At 35.2% G+C, this 17,324-nt stretch overlaps 1 protein-coding gene across 1 annotated transcript in view; it reads right to left on the reverse strand.

Moving 5' to 3' along the window:
- The window catches only part of UBA6 (ubiquitin like modifier activating enzyme 6), an 81,709-nt gene that overhangs the window by 44,455 nt on the left and 19,930 nt on the right, over positions 1-17,324 (reverse strand). Inside the window, exons 3-7 of the mRNA XM_039219897.1 lie at positions 15,785-15,879; positions 15,245-15,273; positions 11,957-12,051; positions 11,335-11,446; positions 3,426-3,506 (exon numbers count right to left, since the gene is read on the reverse strand). Of these exons, the coding sequence (XP_039075828.1) occupies positions 3,426-3,506; positions 11,335-11,446; positions 11,957-12,051; positions 15,245-15,273; positions 15,785-15,879 (412 nt within the window). The remainder of the gene's footprint in view (positions 1-3,425; positions 3,507-11,334; positions 11,447-11,956; positions 12,052-15,244; positions 15,274-15,784; positions 15,880-17,324) is intronic.

Below are 17,324 nucleotides of genomic sequence, written 5' to 3' on the forward strand. Positions count from 1 at the left end.
AAAAAAAAAAAAAAGGAAAGAAAGAAAGAAAGAAACCAATATCTTGGTTCAATGGTTTTAACAGTGAATTTTTACTTTTCATTTGAGAAAAGAGGAGTGTCCATTCACAATAATAGAGTTAATGGAAAAGAGAATAGAGCTAAAAGTTGAAAATGGAGGCAACAAACAGAAAAAGGGTTGAGGAACAACAGTATACATCAAAGTCAAGAAAGGTAAAAATCAGATTTTTTTTTTAATGTTTATTTATTTATTGCAGAGGGTGGGAGGCAGAGAGAGAGGGAGACAGAGGATCTGAAGCAAGTACTGGGCTTAAACTCATGAACCGTGAGATCATTACCAGAGCCAAAGTCGAACGCTTAACTGACTGAGCCACCAAGGTGCCCCTAAAGTGATACTTTATTAAACAAAAACTAAAGTCTGTTAATATTTAGATATAAAAATGTAGCCCATTAAAATAATTTATACCCCCCATTACATGAAGTAATGAGAGAGTTAAAAGAAGACTGGATCATGTACTGCCTTTACTATTAAAATAGGTACACACAGTATTTTTTATGATATAAAAATGAGCAGAAATTCAGAAATTTCTTTTAAGTTTAAAAGCTGGAAACCTGAGGACAATTTCTTTCCAAAACAACTTTCAAGTTGGATTACATAAACAAAGATTTTAGTTCATAACTTAGTGTAATAATTTTGTAAATCTTCTGTGCCTTATTTTAACTTTACTATTTTATGTCTTACTACTCATCTGTTTAAATTGTGAACCACAGCAGAAATGTACAGAGTGTAAATATACTATGTAAATACCACAATCTAAAATTTTTTAGCACAACTATTTAATAGAGTATGATAGTTGGCTTAAGCCTATCTTAAAAGAACAAATAGTTTTTTCCTTTTTTCAAAGGAACAAATAACTGCACAAAGGAGCTGGCGTTACTGGTATGTATGTAACTGCACAGGATAATTATAATTTTCTGATCTAAACTTATTACTGGTCTTCCCAATATTACCATGACTCAGTTACTCTGGAAAAAATCTAGGAGTCATTCTTTAGCATTCTTTCCCTCAAAACTCATATTCATCCATTCCTAAGTTGTAAGCCATTTTTTAGAAGATATCTCAAATTCATTAACTTCTCAAAATTTTTATTTCTACCTCTCTTGAGTCACCAGCATCTCACACCTGGATTACTGCATTATCCTCCAACTGGTCTAGTTGCTTCTACTCTATTAATTCAATGGTTTTCTTTCTATTTGGCTTTGTGATTCCTTCATGTTCTTTTTTCCTTTTTTAAAGTACTTATTTAGTTATTTAGAGAGAGAGAGAGAGAGAGAGAGAGAGAGAGAGAGAGAGAGAGAGAAAACGAACACATGTACATGCAGGGGAAGAGCAGACAGAGAGGAAAAGAGAGAATCCCAAGCAGGCTCCATGCTCAGAGTGGAGCCTGACATGGGGTTCAGTGTCATGACTGTGAGATCATGACCTGAGTCAAAATCAAGAGTTGGACACTTAACCACCTGAGCCATCCAGGTACCCTGATTCCTTCACATTCTTAAAAATTATTGAGGACCAAAAGAGCTTCTGTTTATCTGGGTTATACCTATTGGTATTTGCTGTGTTAGAAATTAAAACAGAGAAACATTTAAAATGTAAGAATACACACATACATTTCATTAGCTATCAGAGTAATAATATCTACTACACATCATCTAGACTCTGGAAACTCCACTGTACTCTCGAAGAGGATCAGAGTAAAAAAACATTTTAGTAATATTAGGAAATAGTTTGACTCTGCAGATCCCATGAAAAGATCTCAAGAATATTCAGTATCCTTCGACCATACTTTGAAAATTACTGCTTTGAACTCTTTTCCATACAGCACATTCAGAGTGATCTTTTAAAAATATAAATAAGATCAGGGGTGCCTGGATGGCTCAGTCGGTTGAGCATCCAACTCTTGATTTCAGCTCAGGTCATGATCTCATGGCTGTGAGATCGAACCCCACGTGGGGTTCTACACTGAGCAGTATATATAAATCAGGTCAAAACTCATGGGCTTAAAACTCAGCCATCCTCAAAGTCATGTATGCTATAGCCCTCTACTTCTCTGAAAATAATCCTCTGGTAACTTTTACTCATACTACTCTCTCCTCTTTACACAAACTCCATTATGTTCTTGCTTGCTTCTTGCTGTTTGTAAACACATCAAGTACATTTTTTTTTTTTTTACACTTTCAAGTCTTTACACTTGCTGTTCTTCATGCTTTGAATGCTCTTCCCCACATCTTTCCATAGCTGGCTCTTTCTCATTATTCAGGGTTCTATTTAAACATTATCTCCTCAGGAGTTCCTTGACTTTCAGTTTAAGAGAACTAGCACTGGTTCCCATCCCAACATCTTGCAGATATTATACTCTTTATCTAGCTATTTTCTTTATTCTTTTTGTTTATCATTTTATTTAATTTTTTAAATTTATATCCAAGTTAGTTAACATATAGTGCAAAAATGATTTCAGGAGTAGATTCCTTAATGCCCCTTACCTATTTAGTCCATCCCCCCTTCCCACAACCTCCCCTCCAGTAATCCTCTGTGTGTTCTCCATATTTAAGAGTCTCTTGTGTTTTGTCCCCTTCCCTGTTTTTATATTATTTTGCTTCCCTACATGTTCATCTGTTTTGTATCTTAAAAGTCCTCATATGAGTGAAGTTATATGGTATTTGTCTTTCTCTGACTAATTTCACTTAGCATAATATCCTCTAGTTCCATCCACAAAGTTGCAAATGGCAAGATTTCATTCTTTTTGATTGCTGAGCAATATTCCACTGTATATATACCACATCTTCTTTATCCATTCATCCACTGATGGACATCTGGGCTCTTTCCATACTTTGGCTATTGTTGATAGTGCTGCTACAAGCATTGGGGTACATGTGTCCCTTTGAAACCTAGCTATTTATTTCATTGGTATTGAAACTATGTTACTTAAATGCTTTTTAATTAAGTATCTTCCTTACTGGATGGTAATTTTCATGAGTAGGAAAATTTGTATGTCCTACTCACTAATGTATTCCTAGTGCCTAGAATTGTATTTGTAGTAGATGTTCAATGAATATTTGTTATAAGAACCTGTGAACCTCTTAAAAACCACCGTTACACCATATTTAAAGTTAGATGATAAATTCAATATCTACAATCCTTACCATTCCTCATCTTGATTCTTCCTCAGTTTTGGATTTGCTCTGAGTCAAATTTAGATCTTGGTTTTAAAAATAAGAAATGAATAAATGCCAAAGTTGAAGAGAAAAGTATTTGTGTCCTCATGTAAATAAGAACTTCTAATATAACTCACTGAAAAGCTATGAGTTCTAACAGTGAAAGTGTTCTGCTTTGCTTAACTACGTGTCATTATTAAGTGATACTATTACCTTAATTGGAGGGCAATGAGAACGGCAAAAGTTATTGATCTTCTTCTGCAACGGAAGTTTGATCTCAGTCAATATTACACACTGTTAAGAAGAATATAAGAAATTAAATACTAGAAAATAAACAATTAGTTTGGCAAAATACACTTCTAAGTCAGAAGGATTTCACAGTTTGCATTATGCTAAATGCACATTGTTTTCCTTGTAAAAAAAAAAAATTCTATCCCACTGTGTTCCATTCTAAGGTTAAAACCTTCAGAGTTATGGAACAGCAAAAGTAAAAATAACATACACAGAGGAAAACTTGCCCATATTAAATTCAATTACCATCATGGTATTTATATAAGAAGCAAGCCTTAATATCCCATGTGGTATTTATGTACTCCAAATGGCTGGAGACTTTGTTTTATCTGTTACTGCTATAGGAATACTCGCCTCAACTTCAGAATATTGATTAAATGCTAGCTTAAAGGAGTAAAGATTATATTTTTAAAGAGATACACTAGTTGGCTTAGGTTTTACTTCAGATATTCAACAGATTCACAATATAACAACTTTTGCTTTATGACAGTGTCATTAGTGAAACTACCAAGTTCTGTTACTTAAAATAGCAAATTATAATTTTCAATGTTTAAATTTTTATCATCACCCTGCGAGATAAGTAGAGTGCTTTTATAATCAGATTTTAACATAAGTAACTTAGACTTGTAAAGGTCAAAAACTTTCCTAAAGTCATTCATCTATATATCAAGTGCAAAGGTAGAATTAGACTCTCAGTTTAGAGTTTTCCTTGCTGGTAGTTTCCATGAATTGGATATTTAACTACAAATATCCAGTTGTGGACTTATTCTTATTTGTCTAGCTTGGACTATGGTGTGCTTCCTGCAAGGAGATTTATTTCTCCTCCATGGGTTTCTTACTTTTTATACATGTTTCAACTAGGTATGCCATGAATCCAAGGCTCTTAACTATTCTTGGGCCATTTCTCAGGATTATATGTGCTTTGTGCAAGGTGGAAGAATGAGGCAGTGTTTCCTTCTGGTACAAAAAGCAAGCCTGTTAATCGCCTGCCATAAAACCATGGGTTTCCCAAGCTCAGTGTTCCTCTTATCAAAAGGAGCCCATTATGTGTGCAGGCATTCACTGAGTCCTCTACACTACACTAGTGGGTTCTGGGGTAAGGCAAGAGGAAATAAGGCAAAGATAATGCTCATACTTCTTACCATACTCAAGAGAAATAATCTTGACTCAGGAATCTCATGTTTTCAGTCAGCAACCATAAAACAGTAAGAGGCTGACTTAGTAAATTTGTAAATACAGTAAAATCACATCTTAGACTCAGCATGAACTGAATCTAATCTGTGTTTCATCAATGCTGGAAAATTCTCAGCCATAATTTTTTTTGAATATTGCCCTTTCCTAATACTCTTTCAGAAATTTATTTATTTATTCTTAAATGTTTTATTTATTTCTGAGAGAGAGAGACAGCATGAACAGGGGAGGGTCAGAGAGAGAGGGAGACACAGAATCCAAAACAGGCTCCAGGCTCTGAGCCTGGCAGCACAAGGACATGGGGCTCGAACCCACGAACCGTGAGATCGTGATCTGAGCCGAAGTTGGATGCTTAACCAACTGAGCCACCCAGGCACCCCTCTTTCAGGAATTTAATCTCATGAACTGAACCTTTTCATTAGAGTTCTTATTTCTTTTAATTTCTATGGGTTGCAGTCTCTTTTAAGACTATATTTTCATTTCTAAAAGTTCTATTGGTTCTTAATCACATCTGCCTGATTGTTTTTAATTGTTTCCCATATTTAATTGCTTCTTTTAAGATTTAGTCAATTTGAACATCTATATTTTTTAGTCCCTATCTGATAATTTTATTATCTCAAATTCCTGGAGGTTAATTCTATTGTTTGTTATATCCATTGACTCTTGATCACACTTAACTACTTGTCCTGTTATTTTGTACTATGAACTCATCTTTAAAGGGGCTCCATATACTGGAATATACTATGGCTTAGTTGAACATAGTTGAACATTTGTTTAGTTTTCTTTCTGTCTGGCAATCCAGGACATCACCAGTAGCTTAGTACCACTTGTTATGTTTTAAGTGCCCAGCTTGGCAAATTTTAGATTACAAAGAATTATAAAGTTTATTTCCAAACCTGGGTAAGGACAGGCATATGGCTGTGAAATTTCCAGAGAAGATCATTATTTTTTCATCCAGAGCTAAACCAAGCAATCTTCTCATTCTGATGGGCAAAGACTGTTCTCTTCACCTTTCACTGAGGGTGCAGTTCTCTGAGGCTTTAACTTTACAAAGAGGGCATAAGTCTCAATTCCATTTCTCTATCTCATGTAAACCTATTGTGTATCTTCTGTTTCTGTGTTACCACTAATTCCCAAGAAATGGGGTTACTGAGATCAGCACCCCTTTCTGAAAGTGACCACAGCAAATAAACAGTTCACTGGTCTTTTTTTTTACCACTTATTTATTTTTGGTCTTTGAGCATTTTATTTAGAGTTCAGATAAAGAGTCTATCAGATATGCCTGGGTGGATCAGTCGATTAAGCGTCCAACATCAGCTCAGGTCATTATCTCATGGCTCATGGGTTCAAGCCCCATGTCCAGCTCTGTGCTGACAGCTCAGAGCCTGGAACCTGCTTTAGATTCTGTGTCTCTCTCTCTGTGTCCTCCCCTGCTCACCCTCTGTCTCTGTCTCTCTTAAAAATAAATAAACACTCAAATAAAAAATTTAAAAGAAGTCTATCAAAAATCAAAACAGTAATCAAAGAAACTCCCAGAAAACAAAGGCCAGGATCTGATGGATTCAAAAGCAAAGTATACCAAATATTTAAAGAAGACTTAATACCCATTCTTCTTAAACTATTCCAAAAACATAGAAGAAGAAGGAAATCTCAAATTCATACTATGAGGCCACCATCATTCTGATACTAAAACCAGACAAAAACACTACTAAAAAAGAACAAAACTATAGTCCAATAACTCTGAGGAACACAGACGCAAAAATCCTTAACAAAATATTATTAGCAAAGTGAATTAAACAATACATTAAAAAATCCATTCTACCATGATCAGTAGGATTTATTCTAGGTAAGTAAGGGTGGGGTTCAATATTTGTAAATCGATCAAAATGATAAATAAATGATAATTAACAAGAGAAAGAATAAAAACCATATGATCATCTCAATCTCCACAGACGCAGAAAAAGCATCTGGTAAGGTACAACATCCATTCATGAATAAAAACTCTCAACAAAGCAGGTTAACAAGCAAAATACTTAACATAATAGAGTTGATATATGAAAAACCCACAGCTAATATAATTTACTCAATGGTGAAAAATTGAGAGCTCTCCCTTTAAGATCAGGAATAAGTAAAGCATGTGCATGCTTACCACTTTTATTCAAAACAGTACTAGAAATCTTAGCTGTAGTTATCATACAAAAAAAAGAAAAGGCAGCCAAACTGATAAGAAAGAGGTAGAGAGTTTTATTTGCAGATGACGTGATACTATAAACAGAAAACTCTAAAGACTCCACCAAAAAACTATTAGAACTGACAAATGAATTCATTAAAATTAGAGGTTACAAAATTAATATACACAAATCTCTTTTTATACATCAATATAAAGTAGCAGAAAGAGAAATTAAGAAAGGAATCCCATTTACAATTGCACCAAAAATAGTAAAATACCTAAAAATAAAATTAACCAAGGAGGTAAAACACCTTTACTCTGAAAAACTCTGCAACACTGATGAAAGAAATTAAAGACACAATACAACCAATGGAAAGATATTCCATGTTCATGGATTAGAAGAATTAGTATTGCTAAAAAGTCTATACTATCAAAAGCAATCTAGAGATTCAATTGAATCCTTATCAAAATACCAACAGTATTTTTCACAGACCTACAATAAATAATACTAAAATTTGTATATAACCGCAAAAGACCCCAAACAGCCAAAGCAATCTTGAAAAAGAAGAACAAAGCTGGAGGTATCACAATCCTGGATTTCAAGATACACTATAAAGTTATAGCAGTCAAAACTGTATGGAGACACATAGATCGATGAAACAGAACAGAAATCCCAAAAATAAACCTGTGCTTATATGGTTAATTCATCTTCAATAAAGGAGGCAAGAATATATAGTGGGGAAAAGACAGTTTTCCACAAATGGTGCTGGGAAAGCTGGACAGCTACATGTGAAAGAATCAAATTGGACCACTTTCTTACACATATACAAAAGTAAACTCAAAATGGATAAAGCTCTAAATGTGAAACCTGAAACCATGAAAATCCTAGACGAGAACACAGGCAATAATCTCTTTGATACTGACCATAGCAACATTTTTCTAGATATGTCATGTTGGGACAAGGGAAGCAAAAGCAAAAAGGGGGCGCCTGGGTGGCTCAGTTGGTTAAGCTTTGGTCTGACTTTGGCTCAGGTCATGATCTCACGGTCTATGGGTTCGGGACCCGCGTTGGGCTCTGTGCTGGCTCGGAGCCTGAAGTGTGTTTCAGATTCTCTCTCTCTCTCTCTCTCAGAAATAAATAAAACATTTAAAAAAAAAAAAAAAAAAGCAAAAATAGCCTATTGAGTCCACAACACAATAAAAAGGTTTTGCAGTTAAGATTAACTATCAACAAAATGAAAAAGCAACCTACTAAATGGGAAAAGATATTTGCAAATGATATATCTGATAAGATGTTCACATGCAAAGTATATAAAGAATTTATACAGTGCAACACCAAAATCTCAAATAATCTGATCAAAAACTGAGCAAAAGACCCAAACAGATATTTTTCAAAGACATACAGATGGCCAACAGACACATGAAAAGATGATCAGTATCACTCAACATCAGGGAAATGCAAATGAAAACCACAATGAGGTATCTCATCACATTTGTCAAAAATGGCTAGAATCGGGGCACCTGGGTGGGTCAATCAGTTAAGCCTCCAACTTTGGCTCAGGTCATCATCTAATGGATGTGAGTTTGAGGCCTGTGTCAAGCTCTGTGCTAAGCTCACAGCCTCAAGCCTACTTTGGATTCTGTGACTCCATTTCTTTCTGCCCCTCTCCCATTAAGGCTCTGTATTTCTCTCTCAAAAATAAACATTAAAAAAAATTGGCTAGAATCAACAAGAAATATTGAGTGTTGAGAATGACGTGGAGAAAAAGGATACCTCTTGCACTGCTCATAGGAATGCAAACTGGTGCAGCCACTGTAGAAAACAGTATGGAGGTTCCTCAGAAATTGAAAATAGAAATACCACATAATCCAATAATTCCATTACTGAGTATTTACCCAAAGAAAACAAAAACGCGAGTTTGAAAAAATATATGATCTCCTAAGTTTGCTGCAGCATTATTTACAATAGTCAACATATGGAACAATCCAAGTGTCCATCAACATATAAATGGATAAAGAAGATGTGGTATTTATATACAATGGAATATTACTCAGTCCTGAAAACAAAACAAGATCTTGCCATTTGCAATAACATGGACAGACCTACACAGGATTAGGCTAAATGAAAGAAGTCAAAGAAAAACACGATATGATTTCACTTGCAGTTGGAATATAAAAACAAATGAACAAAGAAACAAAAAAATCAGACTTCTAAACAGAGAGAACAAAATGGTGGTTGCCAGAGGGGAGATGGGTAGAAAGATTGGTGAAATAAGTAAAGGGGATTAAGAGGTTCAAACTTCCAGTTATAAAATACGTAAGTCACAAAGATGACAGATACAGCATTGGGAATATAGTCAATAATATTTTAATAACATTGTTTGGTGATAGATGGTGATTACACTTACCATGGTGAATACTGAGTAATGCACAGAAACTGAATATAACACTGAAACTAATATAACACTGTATATTAATTATAATCCAATAAAAAAATAAAAGGAATCCTATTAAATAAATCTATTATAGGAAATCTATTAAAAAACATCTTTGTAAAAGATGGATTTCAACTGGCACATAGGTCCTAAAACTCCTGCATTTTCCGATAGAAGAACTATAGAGACATTTTTCATTATAGTATTTATTTATATCCCAGATCTTGAAATAGCTCAAGTGATAAAGCTGAAACAATGTCTTTTGTTATTCATAACAAGTCCCTTTCACCCACATCTGAGTTTAGATTAATGAAATAACTCTGAGGCCCCCTAAGAATGGGAACTGATTGCCAGGGGAACCAACCTTGTGATGTGTGGGTGAGAACTTTCAGCCCTATCTTTCAGACCTCCCAAGAGGAGAGCGAGGGGATGGAAATTGACTTAATCACTAAAGGTCAATCATTTAATCATTCACTCATCCATAATAAAGGCTTCTTGAAAATCTCTAACTATGGACTCAGAGAGCTTCCAGATTCATGCCAGGAATGTAGCATACTCAAAAGGGCATGGGAGCTCAGTGCTCCCTTATGTATCTCTTTCAGCTAACTGTTCCTTTGTTACAGCTTTTATAATAAACCAGTAAACTAATAACTGTTTTCTTGCATTCTGTGGGCCCCTCTGGCAAATTAACCGGACCCTAGGAGATGGACGTGGAAACCTATGATTTACAGCCAGCCCTCAGAAGCATAGGTAACAACCTGGATATGTGATTGAGGTCAGAAAGCAGACAGAGAGGGGCTCTTGTGGGAATGAATCCTCAACTTGTGGGATCTGAAACTATCTTCTCCAGATAGTGTCAAAACTGAATTGAACTGTAGGACACTGAAGGTGTCCAGGGAGTTGGAGAACTGTTTGGTTTGGGGGAAAAACCCACACTTATATGGTCACACCATGTCAAAAGTACTGAGTAGTGGTGAAACACAGGAGTTTTCTTCCCTAGACAAAGGGCAGCATCATAATTTAATCACAGAAAATCAGGGTCAATCTAGTCACTTCTCAAACATATAAGGTGCTAGGAATTGTTGTTTTTAAAGATTATTGATTTATTTTGAGAGAGAACAAGCAGGGGAGGGAGACAGAGAGAAAAGAGAAAAGAGAGAGAGAGAGAGAGAGAGAGAGAGACCCAAGCAGGCTCTGTGCTGTCAGCACTGAGCTTGATGCAGGCTTAATACCATGGACCATGGGATCATGACCTGAGCCTAAATCAATTGTCGGATGCTTAACCAACTGAGTCACCCAGTTCTTTTTTTAAAAAGAACTTTTTTAAAGTTTTCTTTTTTTCTTTTTTAAAAAAGTTTATTTATTTACTTACTTTGAGACAGAGAAAATTGTTAACTAAAGTTAATCTTAACTAAAGTAGAATGAATGTTGATTCACGTTTTACTCCTGCCATTGGATTATATACATCATCCTTTGCCCATGGCCCTAGTAAAAGCAGAGTGCACTTTCTTGCTCAACTTTGGGCTTGACCATGTGACTTGCTTTGACTAATCAAATATAAATGAAAGTAACATGAATGAAAGCTTGAAATGTGCTTGGACTGTTGGATTTGCCCCTTCACATTTCTTTTATTGGCATGAAACTATGTCCTAGGTGGCCTCCTGTTCCCAGAAGAGAGGCATATTGAGCAAAATCCAGGCTCTGCAGTTCAAGTTCAGCCTAGAATAGCTGAACTCCAAATGACATGCAGATGGAGGATAAAGAAATAAATACATGTTGCTACAAACCACTGAGTTTTGGGTAGTTTTTTATGCACATAACTGTGAAAGTAGCTGACTGATATAAAGGCTTTGTCAGTAGTTTTCAGGCCTTTTCCCTAAAATGGAGCATTTGAAAGGTATTGTAAAGGAAGTCTTTTAACCTAAAATGTTTTGCTCTGCTCAACAGACAAGATTTAATTAGTTATACTACAATAATACTTAACAGTTTGTCTTGTAATGTGTCAATAACAACTAACATAAAACAAAGCACCAACCTGGTATTTATCTAAGAAAGAGAGATCTGTGGCTTCATTTAAAGGAACAGAAGATGCTGTGACATGAACATATGGATTTAGTTCTGCAATATGATGAAGTACAGCTTCAGCCCTAAAATAAACAAATAAATAAATAAGCACTTATACTACTCTTTCATTCAATATATACAATCCCTCATACTTGGAAACTTTGACAACATCAGAGAAACCTGCAAGTTAGAAAATTTCAAGAGAAATTTAACAAACTGTAGAGGAACAAAGAAGTTAAGACATACTTATCTTTATAAACAACTATACACTCTTGAAATATAGCATGCTGTCACATTCCATAGTAAGCCATAGAATCTCAAAGTGTACCCTGGTTCCAACCTCTTTAAGTCTTTTGATAAGTTAGCAATAATAAAGACCTTTAACAATCCTAAATTTCACTTCTAGGTAGCAATGTGAATATATTAAAATTTTCACAAATCTAAATAATTAAATGAGTATACATTAATATTTATCTATGTGATGTGAATTTAAGTTGATGAGTCAAACAACTATGAATGAGTTAGTGTTCTGGGCACAGAAAATATTCTACATAATTGTAAAAAAAAATGATAAAATATCAAAATATCTTCACCTGTTTCTCATATTAACAACATCATCTTCACAGAGAAAGAAGTTGGTTCCTAGATCCCATGCTTGACATTTTTCTGTATCATGAATGGTAAGTGCCTTTGAAAAAGTAAAAACTCTGTTAAAGTCAGAATTAGACAAGGATGTTCCCTATCTCCAATTTCATTTATATTGTGTCAGAAGTATTATCCAGTGAAATTAGACAATAGAAAGTAACTAGAAGCTTAAGAATTAGAATGGATCTAAAGTTGGATTCATTCACAGATGATATGACCATACACATATGGAAATTCAGGAAAATTAACAGAAAACTACTTTAAACCATATGAGAATTTTAATTTAGTAAAGTATGTTATATTATTAATCAAAATACAGTAATCAAAAGAATTCACATAAAAAAAAACATTTCCAAGTGTTCTATGTTCTAAGTAAGAAAGATAATAACAAATGGAAAGAATATTTTCAACATTATTATTAAAGGACACATCTTACAGACAAAGGGGCAAAGTATATGAACATGGAGTTTACTGAAAAAGAAATGCAGATGGCCCTTTAAAATATTTAAGCATGTTCAACTCTGCTCAAGAATGAAATACCTTTTCTCATTAATCAGAATGGCATCAATCCAAAAGTTTGACAATATATTCTACTGGAGAGTGATATGAATCAGGCATTCTCATATATTCTTGATGAGAATGTAAAGTTGCATAACCTCAATGGAAAAGAACTTGGCAATCTCTAGTAAAACAACATGTGCTTATATCCTTTGACACAACAATTCCACATTAAAGAATCTATCGTAAAGATACACTAAAAAAGATATATGTACAAGAGTATTAACTGCAGCACTACTTGTAATAGAAAAAACGGAAAATAATTAAAATGTCTACCAGTAAGGAATTGGGTATAATAATATATGATACATCCATGCAATGTATACCCATACAGCTATAAAAAAAAAAAAGTGAAAACATATATATTTATCATTATGGAGTAAGCCCAAGATATGTTGTTAAGTGATAAAGAGCAAGGTGGAAGAGAGTATGGCACTTTGTTTAAGAAAGGCAGGTGGGGGTAAATTTGTATATATACATATATACAGATTTGCATATTTGTATGCATGTATTTGTTTATATTTCAAAACATGAAAAAAGGGAAGGTGGGAATAGGGTAAAGAGAAGGTAGCCTTATCTGAATAAACCCTATCTTTATAAATTCTACTTTAAAAAAATTTATTTTTTGGGAGAGAGAGGCAGAGCGCAAGTGGGGGAGGGGCAGAGGGAGAGGGAGACACAGAATCTGAAGCAGGCTCCAGGCTCTGAGCTGTCAGCCCAGAGGCCAGCATGGGGCTTGAACTCATGAACTGTGAGATCATGACCTGAGCCGAAGTCGGACACTTTAACCAACCGAGCCACCCAGGCACCCCAAGAATTGTCTTTCTAAATTATTCCAGCTAATAAATCAAAAAGAAAAGACAGAATTAGAATACCATTATCCCTAATAAAATAATCTAGGCAATGATCATTATTATCAGTAATAATTACAAGGACAAGAGATCATGATTTCCTCTTGATGAGAAAAATATAAAATCATCTGTGAAGCAGTGGTGTCAAATAATCAAATCTGAATCCGAATCTCTGGACAGAACTACCAGTTTACAGGAAATACAAGGGTAGAGGTACATGTGATATATGACCTGTTGTTATTTACAAGTACGTTGTAAGGGGAAAAAATATTAGGGAAGAGAACTATACAGATTAAAAGAAATCAAGTTCAGTATATGGACGTTATTTGAATCCTTGTAAGACATTTGGAAAAATTTGAACTCTAACTACGTATTTGATGACTGATGTAGTCAGGTTTGTATAATGGCTCTAATGATTCCCAGCTCCTAGTACTCATGCCTTTGTGTAATCCCTTTTCCATACAGCTGTAAACTAGTGAACTTTGCTTTTAGCAAATAAGCACAAATAGTGAAATGTCACTTATGAGATTAGGCTGCAAAAGATTGATTTGTTTTGCTAGTACACTTCCTCCCTAGTCATCTTGTTAGCTTACTCTGATGAATCAAATCGCCATACTGTGAGGTGCCTAGCGAAGAGGATCACATGTCAAGGAACTGAGGGGTATCTCCAACCAAGAGCCAGCAGGAAACCGAGATGGGAATGTGAAGTGGACTGACCTTGCCACTGAATCCTGTCAATCATTATGTGAGCAAGCCCGGAAAGCAGATTCTTCCCCTAGCCTGTAGAGGACTGCAGCCTTCCAAACAGCATGATTAGAGGCTCATGAAAGACTCTCAAACAGAGGAACCACGTAAGTTGCACCCAATTCTTGACCCTGAGATAAGCGTTGTGAAGTTGTCAAGTTTTGGGGTAATTTGTTTTCAGCAACAGATAACTAAGACAATGATATTAAGGAATGGTTACACTTTTAGGTACAAAAATGGCATTGTGGTTATTCTTTCAAAAGGCACCCTTATCTTTTAGAAATATATACTAAAATAATTAAGAATGATATAATAGGATGTCTGAGTTTTATATCAAAATAATTTGGTGGCTGGGGAACAGTGAGGAACAGGAAGGAGATACATGGAACAATGTCTACGAGCCTGTAACTGCAGCTGCATGAAGGATACATGAGGTTTTGTTAAAACAACTCTATTTTTGGGGTGCCTGGGTGGCTTAGTCCCTTAAGCATCTGACTCTTGATTTTGGCTCTAGTCATGATCTCACCACTTGTGAGTTTGAGCCCTGTGTCAGGCTCTCAGCTGACAGTGCAGAACCTGCTTGGGTTCTCTCCCTCCTGCTCTCTGCCTTTCCCCGGCTCAAGCTCTCTCTCTCTCTCAAAAAATAAACAACCTTAAAAAAAAAAAAACCAAAAAAAACTATTCCATTTTCAAATAATTTCGAAATTTTCTATAATAGTTTTTTCTAAAAAGAGAAAAACACAGCATTAAGATAATTTTGCTGCTGGGGCACCTGGGTGGCTCAGTCAGTTAAGTGACCTACTCTTGTTTTCAGCTCAGGTCATGATCTCATGATTGGTGGGACTGAGCCCCATGTCAGGCTCTGTGCTGACAACGTGGAGTCTGCTTTGGATTCTCTCTCCCTCTCTCTCTGCTGGCTGTTCACTCTTTCTCTCAAAATAAATAAATAAACAAACAAATGTAACAAAAAAGGTTTGCTACTAAATGATAATGCAATAAGCCGAAATGTAAATAATATTACCACTACTGAGGTGGAAACAAAATCACAACAATTATTCTAACCAAGGACATTTACTCACTTACCTTGATTCCTGCAAGAACAAGATTCTTTGCTATAAAGGAGGAAAAAAAGAATAGCTTAATATTAGGAATGTATTTTAGATAGTCTTCATGGAACTTGGCCACATCTCTGACTGGATAATTTTAACTCTTTTACTACCAAAGTAGTACAAGTCCCTTAGAAAACACAGAGGAACAAAAAGGAAAAACATTAAATTTTCTAAAATCATACCATACGGAGGTAATCACTATTAAAATTTCATTATTCTAGACATGTTGTTATAAATATATGTGCATGTGCACTCTATCATAATGAATTAAGGAGAAAGAAATGATCATCAATTGCTATTAACATCACAAAGAGAAACAAGAGAGGCATTACTGGTTCCTTCTGGAAGGATACAGCAGTATTATGCAACACTGTTGTCAAAAGAACCAAACAATCTTTTCAAGGTGTTGGATCAAATTTCCTTTATAGGAAATAGTACAAGGGGAAGAAATTAAATTCTTTAACTCATGTTGCTAAAAGCATAATATAAAATTATGAATAAAAATACTACTTACCAATTTCCAAACCTAGACCACCCATACCGCTTAAGAAAACATGGGACTTGGCCATCTTCTGCATTGCTGTGTCTCCAAGAACGTACCTCTGTCGACTACAGGTAAAACACAATAAAAACCAATACATTATTTCACCAAAATTATAAATCCTTTAAAGTTGTTTGTACACTAATAGCCTAACAACTAGATCCTGCCCACATACTTGTTTTGGATCACTTGCACAGTGTTTAACACTTCTAAATTAATTGCCAAATATATGACACATTCAGAAAAAAAAGGAAGATTTGGCACCATCTTCCCTTGTGGCAACAAACAGATGGAGTTGAGGAGGAGTTGCTGTTTAGATACGAGGACTCTGCTCCAGACCCGCCACAGCGCCCATCCTGCTCTTTTCATTCATTCCCTCTGGGCCACTATTGGCATTTGAGTTTGTTACCTTCGCTTTACACCTTTCACTGTAAACAGGACTTCTGAGACAAAAAGACCACTTCCCTTCTTGGAGAAGACTTAAGCAGTTTTCAAACATTATTTTATTTCATTTCTTTTTTAAAATAATATCTATACCCATTGTAGGGTTCAAACTCCTGACCCCGAGACCAAGAGTCACATGCTTTATCAGCTGAGCCAGCCAGGTGGCCCAGAACAGTATTTTAAGTATAAATGCTGATAAAGTATGCAAGCGATCTTGTTAAACCATCCATCCTAATAGCCACAAGGCAGCATTACAATGGGAATTTCAAAAAATACACATTGCCTATTTAAAAAAATCAGATACAGTAGTAAAGCCAACAGAAAGTTTATCTGAAAAACAGTGATAAACTTGATGCTATATCAAGTTTTTGAAGATAATGGACATTCTAGCAGATTTTGACAAAAATATTTGAAAGATGAGTTCAGTATAAATAACTGAACCCCTTGGTTTACAAATACTTTTTTTGGGGCGCCTGGGTGGCTCAGTCAGTTAAGCGCCCGACTTCGGCTCAGGTCATGATCTCACAGTTCCTGGGTTTGAGCCCCGCATCGGGCTCTGTGCTGACAGCTGGCTCAGAGCCTGGAGCCTGTTTCAGATTCTGTACCTCCCTCTCTCTGACCCTTTCCTGCTCACGCTGTCTCTCTCTCTCTCTCTCAAAAATTAAAAAAAAAAAAAAATACAAATACTTCTTTTGGAATTCACAACACACACGCTGGTTTAATGTATGTTTATTAGGCATATAAATGTTTAATTAATTTTCATATTTCAGCTATTTATATTCAATATATAAGCCTGAAAAGGGGTTTCTTGTCTAGTAGGAAGAAACTTTATAAACACAAGCTGTCATTTCCTTCTGTATTCCTACAAAATATAATAAAACCTAGACTTTTCTTTTAAATCAGTACTTACCATTTCTGTTTCAAAGATCAAAACTATCCATTTATCCATCAAATATTCGCTAAACACCTACTATGGTATGTAAGTAATAGTGTATTATACAGTCTTGCCACCCTTATTTGTGTACCCCCAAACAATATACTTATGTTTTGTCTGTTTTGGAAATTCACA

Source organism: Hyaena hyaena, unplaced genomic scaffold, assembly GCF_003009895.1.
Source record: "Hyaena hyaena isolate Hyena2069 unplaced genomic scaffold, ASM300989v1 scaffold_846, whole genome shotgun sequence".
Lineage (NCBI taxonomy): Eukaryota > Metazoa > Chordata > Mammalia > Carnivora > Hyaenidae > Hyaena > Hyaena hyaena.